This window comes from Gobio gobio (genome assembly GCF_949357685.1).
Source record: "Gobio gobio genome assembly, chromosome: 15".
In the NCBI taxonomy this organism is placed as follows: Eukaryota; Metazoa; Chordata; class Actinopteri; order Cypriniformes; family Gobionidae; genus Gobio; species Gobio gobio.
The window spans coordinates 53,777,685-53,801,684 of record NC_137108.1 but is presented as its reverse complement, the minus strand read 5'-3'; the positions used below and the strand labels follow the sequence as shown (position 1 = coordinate 53,801,684).

The 24,000-nt window shown below is 41.3% G+C and overlaps 2 protein-coding genes across 2 annotated transcripts in view; both read right to left on the bottom strand.

Moving 5' to 3' along the window:
- The window catches only part of LOC307138525 (uncharacterized protein), a 35,828-nt gene extending 33,468 nt beyond the window's left edge, over positions 1–2,360 (bottom strand). Inside the window, exons 1-3 of the mRNA XM_079836860.1 lie at positions 1,948–2,360; positions 1,220–1,369; positions 1,053–1,136 (exon numbers count right to left, since the gene is read on the bottom strand). Coding sequence (XP_079692986.1) covers positions 1,053–1,136; positions 1,220–1,360 — 225 coding nt within the window. The 5' untranslated portion in view covers positions 1,361–1,369; positions 1,948–2,360. The remainder of the gene's footprint in view (positions 1–1,052; positions 1,137–1,219; positions 1,370–1,947) is intronic.
- Positions 2,361–2,668: 308 nt separating this feature from the next.
- Positions 2,669–24,000, bottom strand: part of notchl (notch receptor, like) — a 23,844-nt gene continuing 2,512 nt past the window's right edge. The window contains exons 2-12 of the mRNA XM_079837783.1: positions 23,909–24,000; positions 21,566–21,898; positions 19,313–19,539; positions 17,110–17,419; positions 16,898–17,028; positions 14,583–14,641; positions 10,843–10,972; positions 10,353–10,450; positions 7,641–7,975; positions 5,276–5,809; positions 2,669–5,198 (exon numbers count right to left, since the gene is read on the bottom strand). The exon at positions 23,909–24,000 is cut by the window's right edge and continues 53 nt beyond it. Coding sequence (XP_079693909.1) covers positions 5,180–5,198; positions 5,276–5,809; positions 7,641–7,975; positions 10,353–10,450; positions 10,843–10,972; positions 14,583–14,641; positions 16,898–17,028; positions 17,110–17,419; positions 19,313–19,539; positions 21,566–21,898; positions 23,909–24,000 — 2,268 coding nt within the window. The 3' untranslated portion in view covers positions 2,669–5,179. The remainder of the gene's footprint in view (positions 5,199–5,275; positions 5,810–7,640; positions 7,976–10,352; positions 10,451–10,842; positions 10,973–14,582; positions 14,642–16,897; positions 17,029–17,109; positions 17,420–19,312; positions 19,540–21,565; positions 21,899–23,908) is intronic.

Genomic DNA, 24,000 nt, shown 5'->3' with positions numbered 1-24,000 from the left:
AACGAGATGCTGCGTCGCTTTGCCATGCCTCAAGGCTTGCCTGCCGAACAGTCCCTTCAGACGTTTAGATACTGTCATGTTGGCAAGGCGCCCTTTTATACTTCCTGGTTGCACCTTGATGACGTCATAGGCTGTCGCCGGTCAATAGGATTGACGTTTTGTGATTGTGATTTCAGGCACCTGTCACGCTGGAGGCGTTCCCCGTAGCGTCAGCTGACACAGCGCGAGTTCCCTGTTCTCAGAGAACATAGGTTACATACGTAACCAGAGACGTTATCTTAAACAAAAGTTTAATCAGAAAAGTTAGTTAAAAAATTTGTTTAATCTTATTTTTAATTCACATTTATTTTCAGATTTGTATTAGGCCTATATATATATATATATAATATATGAAATTTTGTTTATTTTAATCTGATGTAAAAACTGTATTCAAATAAATAAATATTAAATTATTAATAGTAGTTAATTTTTATCTTAAATGCAATTAGTTTAATATTATTTTGTTTCTTTTTTATATTTATTTAAATCAAGATAGATGATGATTAGATAGATAGATAGATAGATAGATAGATAGATAGATAGATAGATAGATAGATAGATAGATAGATAGATAGATAGATAGATAGATAGATGATAGATAGATAGATAGATAGATAGATAGATAGATAGATAGATAGATAGATAGATAGATAGATAGATAGATAGATAGATAGATAGATAGATAGATAGAAGGATAGATAGATAGATAGATAGATAGATAGATAGATAGATAGATAGATAGATAGATAGATAGATAGATAGATAGATAGATAGATAGATAGATAGATAGATAGATAGATAGATAGATAGATAGATAGATAGATAGATAGATAGATAGATAGATAGATCATGTGACTCTGAAGACTGCAGTAATTATGATAAATTCAGCTTTGATCACAGGAATAAATTACACTTTACTATATATTCACTTAGAGAACAGATGATCTAGACTGGAATAATATTTCATAATTTTACAGTAGCCTACATAGGGTTAGGTATATAGTAAGACTTACATAGCAAGTTGGTATTAAAAACCAGCGTTCATATTTCCAAAAGACGAGTCCAAACGCCACGCCTCCGGTCAGGATCTCCAGCCACTGCCGGATCAAACACAGGAGTTTAGTGAAGAGAGGAAAGAGAGGAAAGAGAGTCGAGATGAAGAGATGATGAGCGGTTTTACCCCCAGAAGCGCAGGGTTGATCTTCAGGAAACCGGTCACACCGGGCGCGTCCCCGGGCTGCGTCTCCGTGATGTAAACCGGGCACGCGGACGGATCCCGAGGAGCCGCGGAGTTCAGCATCACCTCCACCTGCCTCGACATCTTCACGGACTGAAAGAAGTTTCAGCATCACGTGTGTTTTCTCAGATAATTCAGGCATTGTTCAGACATTCTTCAAGTGAACAAACCAGATGAACCTGATGAGACTCTCTCTCTCTCTCTCTCACACACACACACACACACACACAATCAATCATCTAATGATCTCCATTCAGCTTTACTTTGAGCTCATCTATTCAAGTGACTCATGTTTAATTCAGTGATGATCTGAGCTTTAGAGTTTATGGCTCAAATCAGACATGAATCAGCGATATTAGCAGCACAAAAAGATCTACAGATCCTCTTTACAGTAAAGTCTCATTTATTAACATTAGTGAATTACCCAACACACACACACTAACAGATACAACTGTTGATCTTACAGATATTTTATACTGTATCCTACATCAGGATGAATAAATACTGGCAGTATTGTTCTTTTAGTTCAGGATAAATGTAGTTGACTCATTATTGTAAAAACTGGTACTGCTCCTTTAAATGTCCTCAAAGAAGCTTCGACGTCATTATAAGTGGAGATATTATTATGATTTTTCTCTGAAGGCAGTGATTATGTGTTGAGATTGTTTTACCTCGATGTTGATGTTGTCCTGTTTCTGTCTGTCATTCTCTAGGTGAGACTCAGAGAAGCTCCACCTATAAACATGCGGAGAATGTGTGTGTGTGTGTGTGTGTGTGTGTGTGCGCGTGGGTGGGTGGGGGGGGGGGGTGGATTGGCACGGATTACATCATCAGTACAGTAATAATCCATCTCTTTCCTGTAAATTATGATTGTGAGCATAGCTTCATATTCACACTCACATACACACGAACGCACACACACACACACACACACACACACACACACACACACACACACACACACACACACACACACACACACACACACACACACACACACACACACACACACACGCAAACAAGCACACACACGCAAACAAGCACACACACACACACACACAAGAAAAACTCACTCACTCACACATATTTGATCAAAAATACAGTAAACATTATGAAATATTCCTCCAGTGTAGATCATCTGTTCTCTAAGTGAATATATAAGTGTCATTTATTCCTGTGATCAAAGCTGAATTTATCATCATTACTCCAGTCTTCAGAGTCACATGATCCTTCACTGATCTCTCATATGATGGTTATGCTCAACAAACATTTATGATTATTATCAATGTTGAAAACAGTTGTGCTGCTTCAGATTTATATGGAAACCTTGATAAACTGAACGCATTCCTGCTGTATAAAAAGTAAGAAAATCCCATTACCAACAACAGCATTGTATAAAATACACTTTAATCGGGACAATCTTCATTTCGTGTGAGTGTATACATAACTTTAAATATATATTTACTACTCATTTTTTTAGGTGTAACACTAGTTCATTAGGATACATATTATTATAATATATACTTAGCTTGTGTTGTATAATTTTCTTGACATTTCAGCAATACTGACGTGTTATTACAGCAAATCAACCCTAAATTACATAAAGTAAAACATCCAAAACATATTACATTCATGATAATGTAAATTACAAACACACAACAACAATCATGATACAAACTTGATTGTCCTAAATATGTTTTATTTTCTTTATACATATTTAAATTGATTTTGATTTTGGAAGAGGACATGTTTTCCTGAGAAAGCCAAGAGCTTCTCATTTGAGCTTCCTCATTGGTCTGTCACCGCTCGTCAATGTCAAAAAATATTAGAGATGACCAATCAAATCAAAGTAGGCGGGCCTTATGTTCACAGACCGGAGCTGATGAGCGCGAAATCCAGCAGCGTCATGCGTCAGTCAACCGTCATAAAGTCAGATAAGATGTAAGTAGATCAACTAAACATTTCATATTTGACAGCTGTTTTAGGATAGACAAAAATAATCAAATTAAAATTAATAATAAACTTTTGTCTAATTGCTCCATTTTGAAAACAGGCCTGTGATTTACATGACCAACTGTCACTGTGAGGGGACTCGAAACATTAACGTTAGATTAATAATGAATGCGTTCATATTGTGAATTAATTTAATAAACTTAGTTTCCTGGTAGCCTTCAGTGAATTACACTGTCTAAGAAATTATTCATAAAACATAGATATCAGTTAACCCTATGTTTACCTTCTTCAGTCACAGACGACAATGAGAAGACTGTCAATCAACGGATACTGAGAGAAAAAGAAAGAGTGATGGAGAAGAGGAGAGAGCAGGTATTGACAAATAATCTAGGGGAGAGTGGGGTAAAATGTGCCAGTGGGTAAGCTGACCCACCCCCTTTTATCTTGGCAACTTTTATTGTCATGTGACCGTATATTTTGGAAACCGCTCATCATTTCTGCCAGACAGTGAAAATGGAAGGCATCCGTTTTGTTTAAAACTGTTTTTTTAATTTGAGCATAACTGATGTAAAGGGTGTGGCATCAAAGCAAATGAAACGATTTATGATCCATATTGGTGATTTAGCAATGTATAAAACCATATCTAAATATTGAATTGGTATAGATAGTTTTATCCAAAATGGCAGCTATGGGGCAAAGTGAGCCAAATGCTGTGGGGTAAATTGAGCCGGTGTTTTATAGTAATTTACCCCACCATAAGGCAGTTGAGTTATATCTCTGAAGTATAAACTGGTATCATTTCAATGTAATGTCACACAAGTGGTTTAGTTTGAGTTTATTTGATAGGAATAATGCACAAGTACAGCAAATCCTTCTCTGATAAGACCTAGAAGATGCTTAATCATATATATCTTTCAATAGTCCCTAATGGCCGTTTGACTAAAATGTTTATTAGTTTCAATGACTTTTATTCATTAATTCTGATTCAGTTTTTATTGTATTTAATTTAACTCAACAAACTCTCGCTTTAGTCTGTTTTTGGGAAGGTTACAACATTGGTGTTCAACGTATTGTGTACCCATCAAACCATTAAAGATATTGAAATTTCAACTTCATTTAATTGGTTTTATCTTGTATAGGTTAGCTTTAAGAACAGAAATATGACTATTAGTAAAATGAAATCTGATTATTGAAGGTGTTTTAAAAATAGGTAATATTATCTTTACAATTTCGCATTTTGAAATTTGATTCAGATTCAGTTAGACGGTCTGTTTACACCCAGATGGTGCAACTTACCCCTAACCTGGGGTAACCATATTCTTAGAACCCTTTGAAAAAAATGTCTCATCTTACCCCACTCTCCTCCTACTGCCCATCTGTCTATCTATATGTCGTTCTTTCTGTTGTTCTATCTATCTATCCATCTATCCGTCTATCTATCTATCTATCTATCTATCTATCTATCTATCTATCTATCTATCTATCTATCTATCTATCTATCTATCTATCTATCTATCTATCTATCTATCTATCTATCTATCTATCTGTCTATCTATCTATCTATCTATCTATCTATCTATCTATCTATCTATCTATCTATCTATCTATCTATCTATCTATCTATCTATCTATCTATCTATCTATCCATCCATCCATCCATCCATCCATCCATCCATCCATCCATCCATCCATCCATCCATCCATCCATCTGTCGTCCTTTCTGTCATTCTATCCATCCATCACTTGGGGTAAGTTGAGCCACATGAACACTATTTTTTAATAAGGACCCATATTTTTAGAACCCTTTGTCAGAGATGTATTCTGATATTTTCTGACATCTGACATTCTGACATCTTACCCCACTCTCCCCCTACTGCCCACTGGCAGATTGTTATCCAAATTCTTTGGCCTTCAGACGTCTGGAATGGCGTATTTGTAGATCAGATTTTCTCAGGGTAGCCGATCGCCCCTAAATAGTCGGACCTCTGTGATTATAAAAGCCTAATTATAAACAATATGTACATTTTTAACTGTGATTTCTCTCACATGCTGCTTTGGATGGCGATGCTGGGCTCATTATTGACCCTCTCACTGTGGACTTTGGAGATGCAGTTCCTTATATTTTCCCTCTCAGAGTCCATCTGAGTCGAGCCGAGGCTGTTCCCGCTGGCTTTGCTCTCTGATTGGCTGGCTGCTTCTCTCGGGTGGGGCACGATCACTATTTCGACATGCTCATTGGCTGGTTTTCCTGCTGGCGCTGCTAAGGACGGCTCTGATTGGTTGCCACTGGAGCGGCGGTTCAGTGCATGCTGGGTACAGGAGAACGAGCGCTGGCGGGGCGCTGGTTGTGGACACAGGAAGTGAGGCGTTGCTGCCCGAGTAACATCCAGTGTCATCTCCCTCTCCCTCTCCCTCTCCCTCTCCTCGTCCTCAGCCTCTGATGTCACTTCCTGGAGAGTGCTGATAGGCCGAGATGGGCGGCCGAGAATCCTGGGCGTGACCAATGCCGTTGCTGATTGGTTGGGGGTTGGACGCCAGTTCTGGGGGGAGGAGCATTGCGCCACGCCCATCTGCCAATCACTGTAGAGGACGAAACATGAGTGAACATGGCAGGCATGGGAACTTAAAAATGCAAGTGTAATGGTGCGTTCACACCAGACGCGAATGACGCGATTCGTGCGAGTGATTTACATGTTAAGTCAATGCAGAGACGCGAATAGGCATTCTGCGGCGCGAATGGCGCGATTCACGCTAATGAGGCGACGCGATTCGCGCAAATTGAGCGTTTTGAACGTGTGATTCGCGCGAATCGTTCAAGTTGAAAAATCTGAACTTTGGCGTTAACCAATCAGGAGCTTGCTCTAGTAGTGACAACAATGAGGAGAAAATCTGTATATTAATATCTGGTTCAGACAATATGATTATCACTGTGATAACATTAAATGACATGAAAAACAACCCAGTCTCTTTTTGTTAAATGCAAGTTTATGTTTGAACAATAATACAAAAGTATAAGTAAAAGGTATAACAAGCTATACATGAAATAAAGCAAACAATTCAGTCAAACATTCAAAGTCAGTGCTAGTCAGCTACAACGCTAACGTACAGTTAAGCGCTGAGCGCCGCTGATCCGCTGGAGCTCACAACTCCGAAAACGACAGATTAAATGTTCAAATAGGCGCTCTTTTTATAAATAAACCACACATTTGAGCTTTAAACAACTACATTATCAACTGAAAAAGTCTTAAAACTACATTTTGTCACACATTAACAGTAGATTTTAACAAAAAGACGTGTAAACACAGCCCATGTCAGCCATTTCTCCACGAGACGAGCCGCTGGCAGAAGCCCCGCCCATGAGCAGAATCACGTCTGTTGTGAAGTGAATTTCACGCGCGAATGAATCGAGTGAACTCATGCTGCGTACACACCGAACGCGAATAGAGCGTCTGGCGCGAGTTATTTCAAGGTTAAGTCAATGGAAAGGCACGTTGACGCACGTCTGGAGGTCCCGCGGCGCGGAAGGACGCGAATTGAGCGTGTTGCGCAATACGCACGTTACACGCGAGTGGTGCTTTTGTGCATTCACGCGTCTGATGCAAAATGTAGTTTTAAGACTTTTCCAGGTGAGAATGTAGTTGTTTAAAGCTCAAATCTGTGGTTTATTTATAAAGAGAGCGCCTATTTAAAAAAATGAATCTTGTGTGTGTGGAGTTGTGAGGTGATCAGCGGCGCTCATTAACCCCAGCGAGGGCAGCCTTTCCTCGGCCAGTCCTTCTGCCGTCTGGCTCTGGCGGCCTGTAGTGGTTCATCGTGTGTTGATCTAACGGCCGATCTTTGCTCTCATGAATTTTCATTTGTTGTCTGCCAAATCGTTTTGACTGAGCGCAAAGAGAAGTTTCATAACTTAATTTTTTTAGGATATCTAACCCACCCTAACCCTAACCCTAACCCTAGCTCATCAGGAGATGTTTGAGTCATAAATGGTAAAATAAAAAGGCTATTGTTACGTTTATTTTGGGGAAAAAGTTGCATATAGCCCCTTTAAATACACATGCAGTGAAGATAATGTAGGAGTTGCCTGGACCACATTTGTGTGGCTATTAATGCTTAGTATATATTTTTAATGAAAATGAAAAGAGGCAGAGTGGTGTTTTATGACATATTTCTCCTGGAGTGCCTTGAACGCGCATGTATTTCGCTTCAAACGCTCGATTTCTACGAGCGTCCAATTCACTGTGGATTCACGAATGGATTCAAAATGTTCATGCGTCAAACTATTCACTCTATTCGCGTTTGGTGTGAACGCAGCATCAAAATGTTCAAGCATCCAACTTCGCGCGATCAGCGCGAATTATTTGCGTCAATCGCGTTCGCTGTGAACGCCACATAAGGAATTGTTGCAACTTACATCGGTGGAGGTGTTGACATCCCCCTGTGACCTATGACCCCTGAGAACGAGGCACTTCTTCCGGGCAGACATGGAGGCGAAGCAACCCAAGGGGAGAAGGCGTAGGTGCGATCGTCCCAGAGCACCTCGGTGGAGGGATCCAGAGGAACCGGCGCCCGGTGAACTCTGTGAGCCAATAGGAGCTCCAGGACATGATGATGTAATCCCTCCCGAGCCACATCCAGTGGCCGCCGCCCTTTGCAGTCAGACAGATCCTGATTGGCCGCGTTCAGCAGCAGGAAGCGTGCGGTGTCATAGCAACCGTGAAGAGCCGAGAGAAACAACGCCGTTTCACCCTATAGAGAAAGAATGACTTTTATTACATTACTATTGCTCATCCATCCATCCATCATCTCTCTATCTGTCATTCTTTCTGTCGTTCTATCTGTCTATCCACCCATCCATCCATTATCTATCTATCTGTCGTTCTTTCTGTCCATCCATCCGACCATCCATCCATTATCTATCTATCTGTCGTTCTATCTATCCATCCATCCAACCATCTATCCATCATCTGTCTATCTGTCGTTCTTTCTGTCCATCCATCCATTATCTGTCTATCTGTCGTTCTATCTATCCATCCATCCAACCATCCATCCATTATCTATCTATCTGTCGTTCTTTCTGTCCATCCATCCATTATCTATCTCTGTCATTCTATCTATCCATCCATCCATTCATCCATCCATTATCTATCTATCTGTCGTTCTTTCTGTCCATCCAACCATACATCCATTATCTATCTATTTGTCATTCTATCTATCATCCATCCATTAACTGGCTATCTCTCGTTCTATCTATCCATCCATCCATCCATTGTCTATCTGTCGTTCTTTCTTTCTGTCCATCCATCCAACCATCCATCCACTATCTATCTATCTGTCATTCTTTTTGTCCATCCAATCATCCATCCATTATCTATCTATCTGTCGTTCTATCAATCCATCCATCAAATCATCCATCCATCATCTGTCTATTTGTCGTTTTCTGTCCATCCATCCATCCATTATCTATCTATCTGTCGTTCTTTCTATCCGTCCATCCATCCATCCATCCGTTATCTATCTATCTGTCTGTCTTTCTTTCTGTCCATCCATCCAACCATCCATCCATTATCTATCTATCTGTTGTTCTATCTATCTATCCATCCATCCATTATCTATCTATCTGTCGTTCTTTCTGTCCATCCATCCATCCAACCATCCATCCATTATCTATCTATCTGTGGTTCTATCTATCCATCCATCCATTATCTATCTATCTGTCGTTCTATCTATCCATCCATCCATTATCTATCTATCTGTCGTTCTATCTATCCATCCATCCATTATCTATCTATCTGTCGTTCTATCTATCCATCCATCCATTATCTATCTATCTGTCATTCTATCTATCTATCCATCCATCCAACCATCCATTACCTATCTATCTATCTATCTATCTATCTATCTATCTATCTATCTATCTATCTATCTATCTATCTATCTATCTATCTATCTATCTATCTCTCTATCTATCTATCTATCTATCTATCTATCTATCTGTCGTTCCATCTATCCATCCATGCAACCATCTATCCATTATCTATCTATCTGTCGTTCTTTCTGTCCATCCATCCATTATTTATCTATCTGTCTGTCGTTCTTTCTGTCCATCCATCCATCCAACCATCCATCCATTATCTTTCTATCTCTCGTTCTATCTATCCATCCATCCAACCATCCATCCATTATCTATCTATCTGTCGTTCTTTCGGTCCATCCATCCAACCATCCATCCATTATCTATCTATCTGTCATTCTTTCTGTCCATCCATCCAACCATCCATCCACTATCTATCTATCTGTCGTTCTTTCTGTCCATCCAACCATCCATCCATCCACTATCTATCTATCTGTCATTCTTTCTGTCCATCCATCCAACCATCCATCCATTATCTTTCTATCTGTCGTTCTATCCATCCATCTAATCATCCATCCATCATCTGTCTATCTGTCGTTTTCTGTCCATCCATCCATTATCTGTTGTTCTATCTATCCATCCATCCAACCAACCAATCATCTATCTATCCATCCATCCATCCATTATCAATCTGTCGTTCTTTCTGTCCATCCATCCATTGTCTATCTGTCGTTCTATCTATCCATCCATTCTCTATCTATTTGTCGTTATTTCTGTCCATCCATCCATTATCAGTCTATCTGTCGTTCTATTTATCCATCCATCCATTATTGTCTATCTCTCGTTCTATCTATCCATCCATCCAACCATCCATTCATTATCTATCTATCTGTTATTCTTTCTGTCGTTCTATCTATCTATCTATCTATCTATCTATCTATCTATCTATCTATCTATCTATCTATCTGTCTGTCTGTCTGTCTGTCTGTCTGTCTGTCTGTCTGTCTGTCTATCTGTCTGTCAATCTTTTTGTCATTCTATCTATCCATTTATCCATCCATCCATCGTTCAATCTATCCATCGTTCTTTTTGTCTATCATCTATTCAATCTATTGTCAATCTATTAAAATTGACCCTCTCACTATCTATCAGTCTATCCATCCACTCATTCATCCATCTCTCCAGAAGTGATTCTGATTGGCCCATAGCAGCGCTGGTTTATGGGATTGGCTATTGGGAAGTGAGGAGCGCAGGATCATGAGCTTCCTGTACCTTATGGTCCTGTAGATCCACTGCAGCGCCGTAGCGAATGAGAGTCCGGGTCAGCGGGAGGTGATTGACTGAGCACGCCCAGTGGAGGGCAGATCTCCCTGGAGGAAGAGTGGGAGAGAGAGAGAAAGAGAAGAGATGCCAGAAGGAATTGATCGATCAGTGAAAGGGGGATCAGGTAATGGCGCACAGAGGGGTCACAAAAGAGTGGACGAAGCCAGACGTGAGGAATGTGTTAAGGGAAGGAAAATAGGAAGACCATGACCGTAAGAGGGAGATGTATGAGAGAGAGAAACAAAGGCATGGAAGGTTAATACTACATTAACTCTGCTCTGATTCAGTGTTTATCAGGGGAGCTGGAGTGAGGGAAGCAGCAGTGGGGAGTTCAGGACAGAGGGAGAGAGAGAGGGAGGAGAAAGGGCAGAACACATTACTCCCCAACTGCACAGGAAACACACACCACACTGAAGACCACAGAAGAAGAGAACCGTACCCGTATGGTCGGTGTTGTTGACCGGCACTCCGGCTCTCAGGAGCTCCAGGACCACCCGGTCAAGCCCACTTCTGACCGCTCGGATCAGCACCACTGAGCCATCCGGACCACACCACTGCACCGGAGCACTCTGAGAGAGAGAGAGAGAGAGAGAGAGAGAGAGAGAGAGAGAGAGAGAGAGAGGGAGAGAGAGAGAGAGAGAGGGAGAGAGAGGGAGAGAGAGAACACACAATGACACAGCATGCAGAAATATATCTAGAAATGTCTATCTGTCATTGTTTCTGTCCATCCATCCATCCATTATCTAGCTATCCATCCATCCATCCATTATCTATCTATCCATCCATCCATCCATCCATTATCTATCCATCCATCCATCCATCCATTATCTATCTATCTATCCATCCATCCATCCATCCATCCATTATCTATCCATCCATCCATCCATCCATCCATCCATTATCTATCTATCTATCCATCCATCCATCCATCCATCCATTATCTATCTATCTATCCATCTATCTATCCATCCATCCATCCATCCATCCATCCATTATCTATCTATCTATCTATCCATCCATCCATCCATCCATCCATCCATTATATATCCATCCATCCATCCATCCATCCATCCATTATCTATCTATCTATCTATCCATCCATCCATCCATCCATCCATCCATCCATTATCCATCCATCTATCCATCCATCCATCCATTATCTATCTATCCATCCATCCATCCATCCATTATCTATCTATCCATCCATCCATTATCTATCTATCCATCCATCCATCCATCCATCCATTATCCATCCATCTATCCATCCATCCATCCATTATCTATCTATCCATCCATCCATCCATCCATTATCTATCTATCCATCCATCCATCCATCCATCCATTATCTATCTATCCATCCATCCATCCATCCATTATCTATCTATCCATCCATCCATCCATCCATTATCTATCCATCCATCCATCCATCCATTATCTATCTATCCATCCATCCATCCATCCATTATCTATCCATCCATCCATCCATTATCTATCCATCCATCCATCCATCCATCCATCCATGGAGGGATGGATAGATAGAACGACCTGTTCTGTCATTCTATCTGTCATTCTATCCATCCATCCATCCATCCATCAATCATCTTCCGTTTATCCGGGGGCCAGGTTGTGGGGGCAACAGTCTAAGCAGAGATGCCCAGACTTCCCTCTCCCTAGACACTTCCTCCAGCTCTTCTGGGGGCCAGCCGGAAGACAGAGTCCCTCCTGCGTGTCCTTGGTCTTCCCCAGGGCCTCCTCCCGGTGGGACGTGCCCGAAACACCTCCCTGGGAAGGCGTCCAGGAGGCATCCGGAACAGATGCCCGAGCCACCTCAGCTGGCTCCTCTCGATGTGGAGGAGCAGCGGTTCTACTCTGAGTTCCTCCTGAGTGACTGAGCTCCTCACCCTATCTCTAAGGGAGCGCCCAGCCACCCTACGGAGAAAGCTCATTTCGGCCGCCTGTATCCGGGATCTTGTCCTTTCGGTCATGACCCACAGCTCATGAGATCCAGGCGGCTGTAATCAGTGTGCATGGAATCGACAAGGAAATAGGAGCCAGAGAGGAGGTGAAACTGCCGAAAGAGGAGCGCAACAGTATGTAATTTCGGCCGCCTGTATCCAGGATCTTGTCCTTTCGGTCATGACCCACAGCTCATGACCATAGGTGAGAGTAGGAACGTAGATCGACCGGTAAATCGAGAGCTTCGCCTTACAGCTCAGCTCCTTCTTTAGCACGACAGAAGCTGCACCGATCCGTCTGTCCATCTCCCGTTCCATCCTTCCCTCACTCGTGAACAAGACCCTGAGATACCTGAACTCCTCCACCTGAGGCAGGAACTCTCCACCAACCTGAAGTGGGCAATCCACCCTTTTCCGACTGAGAACCATGGCCTCGGACTTGGAGGTGCTGATTCTCATCCCAGCCGCTTCACACTCGGCTGCAAACCGTCCCAGTGCTGAAGGTCCTGGTCTGAGGAGGCCAACATGACAACATCATCCGCAAAAAGCAGCAATGAAATCGTGTGGTCCCCAAACCGGACACCCTCCGGCCCTTGGCTGCGCCTAGAAATTCTGTCCATAAAAATTATGAACAGAACCGGTGACAAAGGGCAGCCCTGCCGGAGTCCAACATGCACCGGGAACAGGTCTGACTTACTGCCGGCAATGCGGACCAAGCTCTTGCTCTGGTCGTACAGGGACCGAACAGCCCTAAGCAGGGGCCGCCGACCCCATACTCCCAGAGCATCCACCACAGGATGCCACGAGGAACACGGTCGAATGCCTTCTCCAAATCCACAAAACACATGTGGACTGGTTGGGCAAACTCCCATGAACCCTCCAGCACCCTGTAGAGGGTATAGAGCTGGTCCAGTGTTCCACGAGAGGGACGAAAACCACACTGTTCCTCCTGAATTCGAGGTTCCACTATCGGCCGTATTCTCCTCTCCAGTACCCTGGCATAGACTTTCCCGGGGAGGCTGAGAAGTGTGATCCCCCTGTAGTTGGAACACACTCTCCAGTCCCCCTTCTTGAAAAGAGGGACCACCACCCCGGTCTGCCATCCCAGAGGCACTGTCCCCAAACGCCATGCGATGTTGCAGAGGCGTGTCAGACAAGACAGCCCCACAACATCCAGAGACTTGAGGTACTCAGGGCGGATCTCATCCACCCCCGGAGCCACTGAGGAGCTTTTTAACACCTCGATGACTTCAGCCCGGGTGATGGACGAGTCCACCTCTGAGTCCCCAGCCTCTGCTTCCTCAACGGAAGACATGTCGGTGGGATTGAGGAGATCCTCGAAGTATTCCTTCCGCCGCCCGACGATATCCCCAGTTGAGGTCAACAGGTGCCCATCTCCACTGTAAACAGTGTTGGTAGGGCACTGCTTCCCCCTCCTGAGGCGTCGAACGGTTTGCCAGAATCTCTTCGAGGCCAACCGATAGACTTTCTCCATGGCCTCACCGAACTCCTCCCAGGCCCGAGTTTTTGCCTCCACGACTACCCGGGCTGCAGTCCGCTTGGCCTGCCGGTACCTGTCAGCTCCAGGCCCGATAGGATTCCTTCTTCAGCTTGACGGCATCCCTTACTTCCGGTGTCCACCACCGGGTTCAGGGATCGCCGCCTCGACAGGCACCGGAGATCTTACGGCCACAGCTCCGAGCGGCCGCAGCGACAATGGAGGTGGAGAACATGGTCCACTCGGACTCAATATCTCCAGACTCCCTCGGGATCCGGTCGAAGCTCTGCTGGAGGTGGGAGTTGAAGATCATTATCCTACAGTCATTATCTTTCTATCTGTTGTTCTTTCTATCTGTCTTTCTATCTGTTGTTGTTTCTGTCCATCCATCCATCCATCCATCTATCTATCTATCTATCCATCTATCTATCCATCCATTTATCTATATATCCATCCATCCATCCATCCATCTATATATCCATCTGTCCATCCATCCCTCATTCTTTCTGTCATTCTATCTATCTATCTATCTATCTATCCATCCATCCATCCATCCATCCATCCATTATCTATCTGTCGTTTTATCAATCCATCCATTATCTTTCTATCTATCATTCTTTCTCTGTCATTATTTCTGTCCATCCATCCCTCATTCCTTCTGTCGTTCCATCCATCCAGAAGTATATAATGCAGACTGATTGTTAAAATCAGGAAAAATTAGCTCACACTTCTTGGTGGTCGTTGAGGTGCAGGAACAGCGTTTCTCTCCCATCCTCTAGGTGGAGCTACAGAAGAGATTACAGAGAAACATGATGAAGGACAGGGGCTGTGTCCCAATCCCCCTTCTGCCCTATAGTATGCAAGATCAGAATCAGCACTTCCCCTTTTTATAGGACACTGACAATAATATGCTAATGTTGTTTAGATGGACATGATTTTCAAAGGTTGTGGTCGGGATTTACAAGATTGTTTACATGATTCTGTTTAGCTTCAATTAGCTTGAAATATTTTAGTTTTTAATATTCATTTATTCATATTTTGAATTAGCTTTTAATTTTATATTTTCAGTTTCATTTTAGTTTAAGTTTTAGCAATGTGTGTTATGTTTTTTTTAAATATTGCTATTTAAATAGTGCATTTTCATTCATTAAAATGGCTATACAGTGGGGCATAGTAGTATTTAGTCAGCCACCAATTGTGCAAGTTCTCCCACTTAAAAAGATTAGAGAGGCCTGTAATTGTCATCATAGGTACACTTCAACTTTGAGAGACAGAATGAGAAAAAAAATCCAGAAAATCACACGATTTTTAAAGAATTTATTTGCAAATTATGGTGGAAAATATGTATTTGGTCACCTACAAAAGAGCACGATTTCTGGCTCTCACAGACCTGTAACTTCTTCTTTAAGAGGCTCCTCTGTCCTCCACCCATTCCCTGTGTTAATGGCCCCTTTTTGAACTGGTTATCAGTATAAAAGACACCTGTCCACAACCTCAAACAGTCAGACTCCAAACTCCCCTATGGCCAAGACCAAAGAGTTGTCAAAGGACACCAGAAACAAAATTGTAGACCTGCACCAGGCTGGGAAGACTGAATCTGCAATAGGTAAGCAGCTTGGTGTGAAGAAATCAACTGTGGGAGCAATTATTAGAAAATGGAAAACATACAAGACAACTGATAATCTCCCTCGATCTGGGGCTCCACGCAGGATCTCACCCCTCACCCCTCAAAATGATCACAAGAACAGTGAGCAAAAATCCCAGAACCACATGGGGGGACCTAGTGAATGACCTGCAGAGAGCTGGGACCAAAGTAACAAAGGCTACCATCAGTAACACACTACGCCACCAGGGACTCGAATCCTGCAGTGCCAGACGGCTTAAACCAGTACATGTCCGGGCCCGTCTGAAGTTTGCTAGAGAGCATTTGGATGATCCAGAAGAGGATTGGGAGAATGTCATATGGTCAGATGAAACCAAAATATAACTTTTTTTGGGGGGGGGGGGCATCATGCTTTGGGGCTGTTTTTCTGCAAAGGGACCAGGACGACTGATCCGCGTAAAGGAAAGAATGAATGGGGCCTTGAGTAAAAACCTCCTTCCATCAGGAAGGGTATTGAAGATGAAACGTGGCTGGGTCTTTCAGCATGACTATGATCCCAAACACACAGCCCGAGCAACGAAGGAGTAGCTTCGTAAGAAGCATTTCAAGGTCCTGGAGTGACCTAGCCAATCTCCAGATCTCAACCCCATAGAAAATCTTTGGAGGAGTTGAAAATCCGTGTTGCCCAGCGATCACTACTCTAGAGGAGATCTGCATGCAGGGCCAAACTACCAGCAACAGTGTGTAAAAACCTTGTGGAGACTGACAGAGAACGTTTGACCTCTGTCATTGCCAACAAAGGATATATAACAAAGTATTGAGATGAACTTTTGTTATTGACCAAATACTTATTTTCCACCATAATTTGCAAATAAATTCTTTGAAAAGCAGACAATGTGATTTTCTGGATTTTTTTTCTCGTAGTTGAAGTGTACCTATGATGAAAATTACAGGCCTCTCTCATCTTTTTAAGTGGGAGAACTTGCACAATTGCTGGCTGACTAAATACTTTTTTTTGCCCCACTGTAATCAGATAGTTTAAGTTAATGTACTAAAATTAAAATAGAGGCAAAATATCAATATTTAACAAATATATAAAAATGACAAAACTTAAATAAACAAACTATACTAAAACAAACTAAAAAGCTAATTCAAAATATTAATAAATACTATAATAGTACATAAACAATACTAAAATAACACTACATTAGTCACATTAATTACTTTATATTGTATTTTAATCTTCTGAATATATATGTTTTAGTAATGTAGATATATATAATTAATGATATATTAATTTAATAAATTTGTTACATTATACTTTAAATTAAATATATATTAAATTAAAATTTACAAATTTGGTTCCACAGATTTTTTTCCCCCCCATTTTAGAGTAAATATAAATAAAGTATGTGTGGTGGTTCCTCCTCATTCTCACCCAGCATGCGGGGCTGTTGGAAGTGTTTTGGGTCTGGTGATCTGTGGTCACAGATTGTCTTGTTGATGTCCTCCATGGAGCTCTGGGTCACGTCGGTGTCACTTCCGATGTCCAGTTCCTTCCTCAGGGGCCTAAAATCAGCGAACAGTCCCTCCCCATCAGCGGCGTTTCCTCCCTCACTCACAGTGTGAAAACTCTTCAAAGACACTCACCGCATGCGGATGGCATCCTCTCCGAGGGGCTCCTTACGTCGCTTTCCTGATTCCTTTCCTTTCTTGTTTTTTTTCATCCCATTTCTGTCTTTATCTCTTCCTGATCTGCTTCTGTTCTCCTCAGAGCGGCGAGCCCAGGCCTTGGCGTCGGTGACCGTGGACCGGTGATGCACCCGCTCGCCTCCCTCTCGCCGCTGTCTTCTCCTCTTTAACCACAGCAACACCAGCGGCACCATCAGGACCAGAGCCAGCCCGAGGCCAGCCGCCACGCCCACCACTGGCCACATCCAGGCAGGAGAGGCTCCATCAACTGAAACATGAGGTTTAGCATGTAAACAATGCTCATACATACAAGAGAGTTTCTCTGAACCTCTCATCTATCGAGCAGCTCCTCCCCTTTTTTAAATCAGCCAATAGCGTTTAGTTTCTATCACAGCTATCAGAGCCGTTGAGCTCGGTAAAGCAGCAGTTTCCTCCTAATCTCCTCCATATCGTTTTAAAATATCATTCTGTGCACACTCTAAAAAAAAAATGTTCTATATGGCAGCAAAAATGGTTCTTGGCTCGTAATCATAGGGGAACCTTTTTTAGTGCTATATAGCACCAATTTTGGTGCTTCAGTGGTTCTTCAGCGGTTCTTCAGAGGTGCTATATAGCACCTTAAACCCTATTCGCACGAGATTAGTGTTATCTGGGGACCTCTGGTGATTTGTAATAATTGCAGAGAATGTCTGTGATCTTAATCCCGTGCGAATCGGCCATGTCTGTAATTTGTAAAGTAAAAATTCCTCTGCAAATGACCTTCCATATTTCGCCAAACACGAGGTCCTGTGATAATTTAGTCCCGTGCGAATCGGCAACTCTGTGATTTGGCTGGGATTAGGTGGATCGTATATAATTTTTGCAAGGTTTTTGTTTCCTGTGCACATTTTTATCTTCATCTTTCACGAAGAATGGTGCTAGGCTGCATATAATGCGCACCGTTATGAATTCCGTGCGGCCGCGCAGATTATACTTTCACTTTAGAATGAGCACCAATTTGGGAGTAAATTGCTTGAATGGTGTGTTTAATATTATTCTTAATGAAGAACACAAAAACAGAACAGTACAATGACAAACTCGCTTAAATGGGCGCTTTTACATTAGGTTTGAAACTGAATCTTCCTCCGTATATTGTTATTATTGCTCAGTTCAGTTTTTAATTGTAGCGTCTGTTCTCTAACTGAACTAAATTATTTTTATTACTATAAAACAATCAAAACGATAGCGATAAGACTGTTTATAATTTCTTACAGCTGTTTCTATAACTAAAAAATATTTACAAGTCTTGACATCATATCCGGGAGATAGTCAGTAAATTTGAGTAAAATCACAGGCTTGCTTATCCTGTGCGAATGCGCCACGCAAAATTCAGATGTGGGAGAGTCATTTCTAAATCACACGAGGTCCCCAGATACAACTAATCCTGTGCGAATAGGGCTTTAGACAAAGAACCGCTGAAGCACCAAAAAAGGTTCCCCTATCCCCTATATAGTGCACTGACTGATCGTTCTCTATCCCCTATATAATGCACTGTCTGATCGTTCCCTATCCCCTATATAGTGCACTGACTGACCGTTCCCCATCCCCTATATAGTGCACTACACTAAAAAAAAAAGGTTCTATATGGCACCAAAAATGGTTCTTGGCTCGTAATCATAGGGGAACCTTTTTTAGTGCTATATAGCACCTTAGTCAAATAACCAGTGAAGAACCGCTGAAGAGCCACTGAAGCACCAAAATTGGTGCTATATAGCACTAAAAAAGGTTCCCCTATGATTACGAGCCAAGAACCATTTTTGGTGCCATATAGAACCTTTTTTTTTAGAGTGTATGTGCCATTCACCATGTAGAAAAGTGACCGATTTCAGCCGCAGCTTCAGCCTCTGTTTATAATGTAGGGGGCGGGGCTTCAGATTCTAGAGAGCATTTGATTGGACAGAACATCTGAGTGCAGAGTGATGTCATCAAAATCAGTAATCCACATTGGCGGAAGTGAGAGACTGTAAGTTTTGAATATGTATATAAATCTTCTAAATGCAAATTTTGGAGTACACTAGGTTATAGATAACAGTATGGCTGACATATTCACAGAAAACGTACATTTTGCTTTCATGGGGACTTTAAGTGTCTGAATATATGCTTGTGTTTGACGGAAACATACTGTTGCGCTCCTCTTTCGGCAGTTTCACCTCCTCTCTGGCTCCTATTTCCTCGTCGACTCCATGCACACTGATTACAGCCGCCTGGATCTCTGGGATCATGGGGAACGGGGCGTGGTTCAGAGCCAGGACGGCCTGCAGGAAGAGAGCGGCCTCGGCGGCGTACGGGAAACAGGTGGAGGGAAGACGGGAGCAGGCTCGGTTATCCAGCTGGAGGAATAACACTGACCTGGAGCACACAAATACAGAGGCTGTCAGCACAAAACACTGGGAAACACACACTGATTACTGAAGAAAAGGCATGATAATCAGCCATTCATCATATATAAAAGAAAAACTAGATGTCCACTGAAGTGTACTAAATTAGATTAGCCAATCAAATCACAGGTCATTTACATGAAGAAATGCAGTTACAGCCTAATTCAAGAGAGGGAGGATAATAGCTGTATAAAACATAATTATTTATTTGTTCATTATTTTTAGGTGTATGTTTTAGGGTTTATTGTATTTGATTTATATTATGAGAATTTTTGGTGCATAAAACCATGATTAACATGGATTATAAATGATCAAATAAAATTAAGGCACAATAGCAATAACAGCTGAATTCGAGAGCTCAGAGAGAGGATTGAAAATAGCTGTGTAAACATTATAGTTTAGGTATATTTGTTATGGTTTTTATAGTTTATTTATATTATAAGCATTTTTAGTGCATAAAACAATCAAATTAAGGCACAATAGTAAATTCAAGAACTCAGAGAGAGGCTGGAAAATAGCTGTGCAAAACTAAATTATTTATTTTTACATTATAGTTTAGTTTTTTTATGGTTTTTATAGTTTATTTATATTATGAGAATATTTGGTGCAGAAAACCTTCAATAATATGGACTATAAAACATTAAAATTAAGGCACAATAGTACATTTTAGAGCTCAGAGAGAGGCTGGTAAATAGCTGTGCAAAACTAAATTATTTATTTTTACATTATAGTTTAGTTTTTTTATGGTTTTTATAGTTTATTTATATTATGAGAATATTTGGTGCAGAAAACCTTCAATAATATGGACTATAAAACATTAAAATTAAGGCACAATAGTACATTTTAGAGCTCAGAGAGAGGCTGGTAAATAGCTGTGCAAAACTAAATTATTTATTTTTACATTATTTTTAGGTGTGTTTTTGAGGGTTAGTACACTTTATTTATATTAATGAGAATTTCTGGTGCATATAACCTTCAATAATATGGACTATAAAACAATAAAATAAAATTAAAGCAAAATTGTAGTATACAATACTAAATAAAGAATTATAGTAAATTCTAAAGCTGAGAGAGAGGCTGGAAAATAGCTGTGCAAAACTAAATTATTTATTTGTACATTATAGTTTAGGTATATTTGTTATGGTTTTTATGGTTTATTTATATTATAAGCATTTTTGGTGCATAAAACCTTCAATAAAATGCACTATAAAAAATAAATAAATATTAAGGCACAATTTGAGATCTCAGAGAGAGGCTGTGCAAAACTAAATCATTTTTTTCTTTACATTATTTGGGGTTGTATTTTTGAGGGTTTATTACACTTTATTTATATTAATGAGAATTTATGGTGCATAAAACCTTCGATAATATGGACTATAAAACAATCAAATTAAATGAAAGTAATATTATATAATATAATACTAAATATAGACTTATAGTAAATTCTAAAGCTCAGAGAGAGGCTGGCAAATAGCTGTGCAAAACTAAATTATTTATTTTTACATTATTTTTAAGTGTATTTTTTTAGGTTTATTACAGTTTTTTTATATTATGATAATTTTTGGTGCATAAAACCTTCAATAATATGGACTATAAAAATATAAAATTAAGGCACAATAGTACATTTGATATATCGGAGAGAGCTGGAAAATAGCTGTGCAAAACTAAATTATTTATTTTTACATTATTTTTAGGTGTATTTATTAGGGTTTATTAAATTTTAATTATATTATAAGCATTTTTGGTGCATAAAACCTTCAATAAAATGCACTATAAAAAATAAATAAATATTAAGGCACAATTCGAGATCTCAGAGAGAGCTGGAAAATAGCTGTGCAAAACTAAATTATTTATTTTTACATTATTTTTAGGTGTATTTATTAGGGTTTATTAAATGTTAATTATATTATGAGAATTTTTGGTGCAAAAAACCTTGATTAACATGGATTATAAAACAATCAAAGTAAAGCTAGAAATGTTCCGAGCGCATCACTGACCCGTTGCTGTCGCCGGACGGGGTTTGGGCATAAAGCTCGCTCAGCTGACGGGTGTCCAGGGTCAGGAGGTCATCGCTGGGCTGGAGAGGAGCCATTCCTCGGAGTTTGACGCTGGTCTGGAGGACAGTGCTCAAGGCCCATAGCAGAGAGCTGTTCTGGGTCTGACCCCTCTGGAATGGGATTCTGGTGTGCAGAATGAGGCTTCCTTTGGCCCAGATGGGATAATGCTTTCTGTGGCAGTCCGAGCCGTCCCACCCACAGGCCGCCGTGTTGCAGCCCTGGTCACAGTAGCCGTTATCATAATGATTTCGGCAGTATTGAATATGCCCTGAACTGAGAGAAACATGATACGCTCACATTTTACTTGAATCATGAATGTAGTACGTACACCGATCAGGCATAACATTACGACCAGGTGAAGTGACTAACACTGATGATCTCCTGTTAGTGGGTGGGATATATTCGGCAGCAAGTGAACATTTAGTCCTCAGAGTTGATGTGTTAGAAGCAGGAAAAATGGGCAAGCGTAAGGATTTGAGCGAGTTTGACAAGGGCCAGATTGTGACGGGTAGACGACTGGGTCAGAGCATCTCCAATTATCCCTTATATATATATATTATATATCAATAGCACAGCACACCTTCTAGTGGAGTCGACGGGGGACCAACACAATATCATAATGTTATGCCTGATCGGTGTATATTGCATTTCAATTATTTGTATAGTCCACTTTAGACATTCTACTAACTATTAGCAACTATCAGTCATGAGAGTATTAGTAACTGTCTGCTTAAATACACTTTATTTTGATGCTCCCAATCAGACATACTGACTATACACTCACCTAAAGGATTATTAGGAACACACACTAATACTGTGTTTGACCCCCTTTGGCCTTCAGAACTGCCTTAATTCTACGTGGCATTGACTCAACAAGCTGCTGAAAGCATTCTTTAGAAATGTTGGCCATATTGATAGGAGAGCATCTTGCAGTTGATGGAGATTTGTGGGATGCACATCCAGGGCACGAAGCTCCCGTTCCACCACATCCCAAAGATGCTCTATTGGGTTGAGATCTGGAGACTGTGGGGCCATTTTAGTTCAGTGAACTCATTGTCATGTTCAAGAAACCAGTTTGAAATGATTGGAGCTTTGTGACGGTGCATTATCCTGCTGGAAGTAGCCATCAGAGGATGGGGACATGGTGCTCATAAAGGGATGGACATGGGCAGAAACAATGCTCAGGTAGGCCGTGGCATTTAAACCATGCCCAATTGGCACTAAGGGGCCTAAAGTGTGCCAAGAAAACATCCCCCACACCATTACACCACCACCACCAGCCTGCACAGTGGGAACAAGGCATGATGGATCCATGTTCTCATTCTGTTTACGCCAAATTCTGACTCTACCATCTGAATGTCTCAACAGAAATCCAGACTCATCAGACCAGGCAACATTTTTCCAGTCTTCAACTGTCCAATTTTGGTGAGCTGGTGCAAATTGTCGCCTCTTTTTCCTCTTTGTAGTGGAGATGAGTGGTACCCGGTGGGGTCTTCTGCTGTTGTAGCCCATCCGCCTCAAGGTTGTGTGTGTTGTGGCTTCACAAATGCTTTGCTGCAGACCTCGGTTATAACGAGTGGTTATTTCAGTCAAAGTTGCTCTTCTATCAGCTTGAATCAGTCGGCCCATGACCTCTGACCTCTAGCATCAACAAGGCATTTTCTCCCACAGGACTGCCGCTTACTGGATGCTTTTCCCTTTTCACACCATTCTTTGTAAACCCTAGAAATGGTTGTGCGTGAAAATCCCAGTAACTGAGCAGATTGTGAAATACTCAGACCGGCCCGTCTGGCACCAACAACCATGCCACGCTCAAAATTGCTGAAATCTCCTTTCTTTCCCATTCCGACATTCAGTGTGGAGTTCAGGAGATTGTCTTGACCAGGACCACACCCCTAAATGCATTGAAGACACTGCCATGTGATTGGTTGATTAGATAATTGCATTCATGAGAAATTGAACAGGTGTTCCTAATAATCCTTTAGGTGAGTGTAAGTAACTTTACAACTACATGCCAACTTATTCTACTAACCCTATACTCTAATGAGAGCTAGTTGACATGTAGGTGCAAAGTTACTTGTAGTTAGTAGAATGTCATGACGTCGACTATCGAAGTAAAGTGTAACCCAGTTAATTCAATTTAACCCAATGGTTGGGTTATTCGACCCAAATTTGTGTTGAAACAACCTAGCACTTTTTAGAAATGGTACTGCATGTAGTTTTCCAGTTGCCTGGTGTGTGTTGTGTGTGTGGTGTTAGCGTGTGTTTCTGTTGGTTTCTTACATGCACAGGCCTTTTTCTTTGAGGCAGTCGAATCCATCTCTCAGACAGGCAGAGCTCCAGCACTCCTGATCACACACACCGTTCCCAAACCT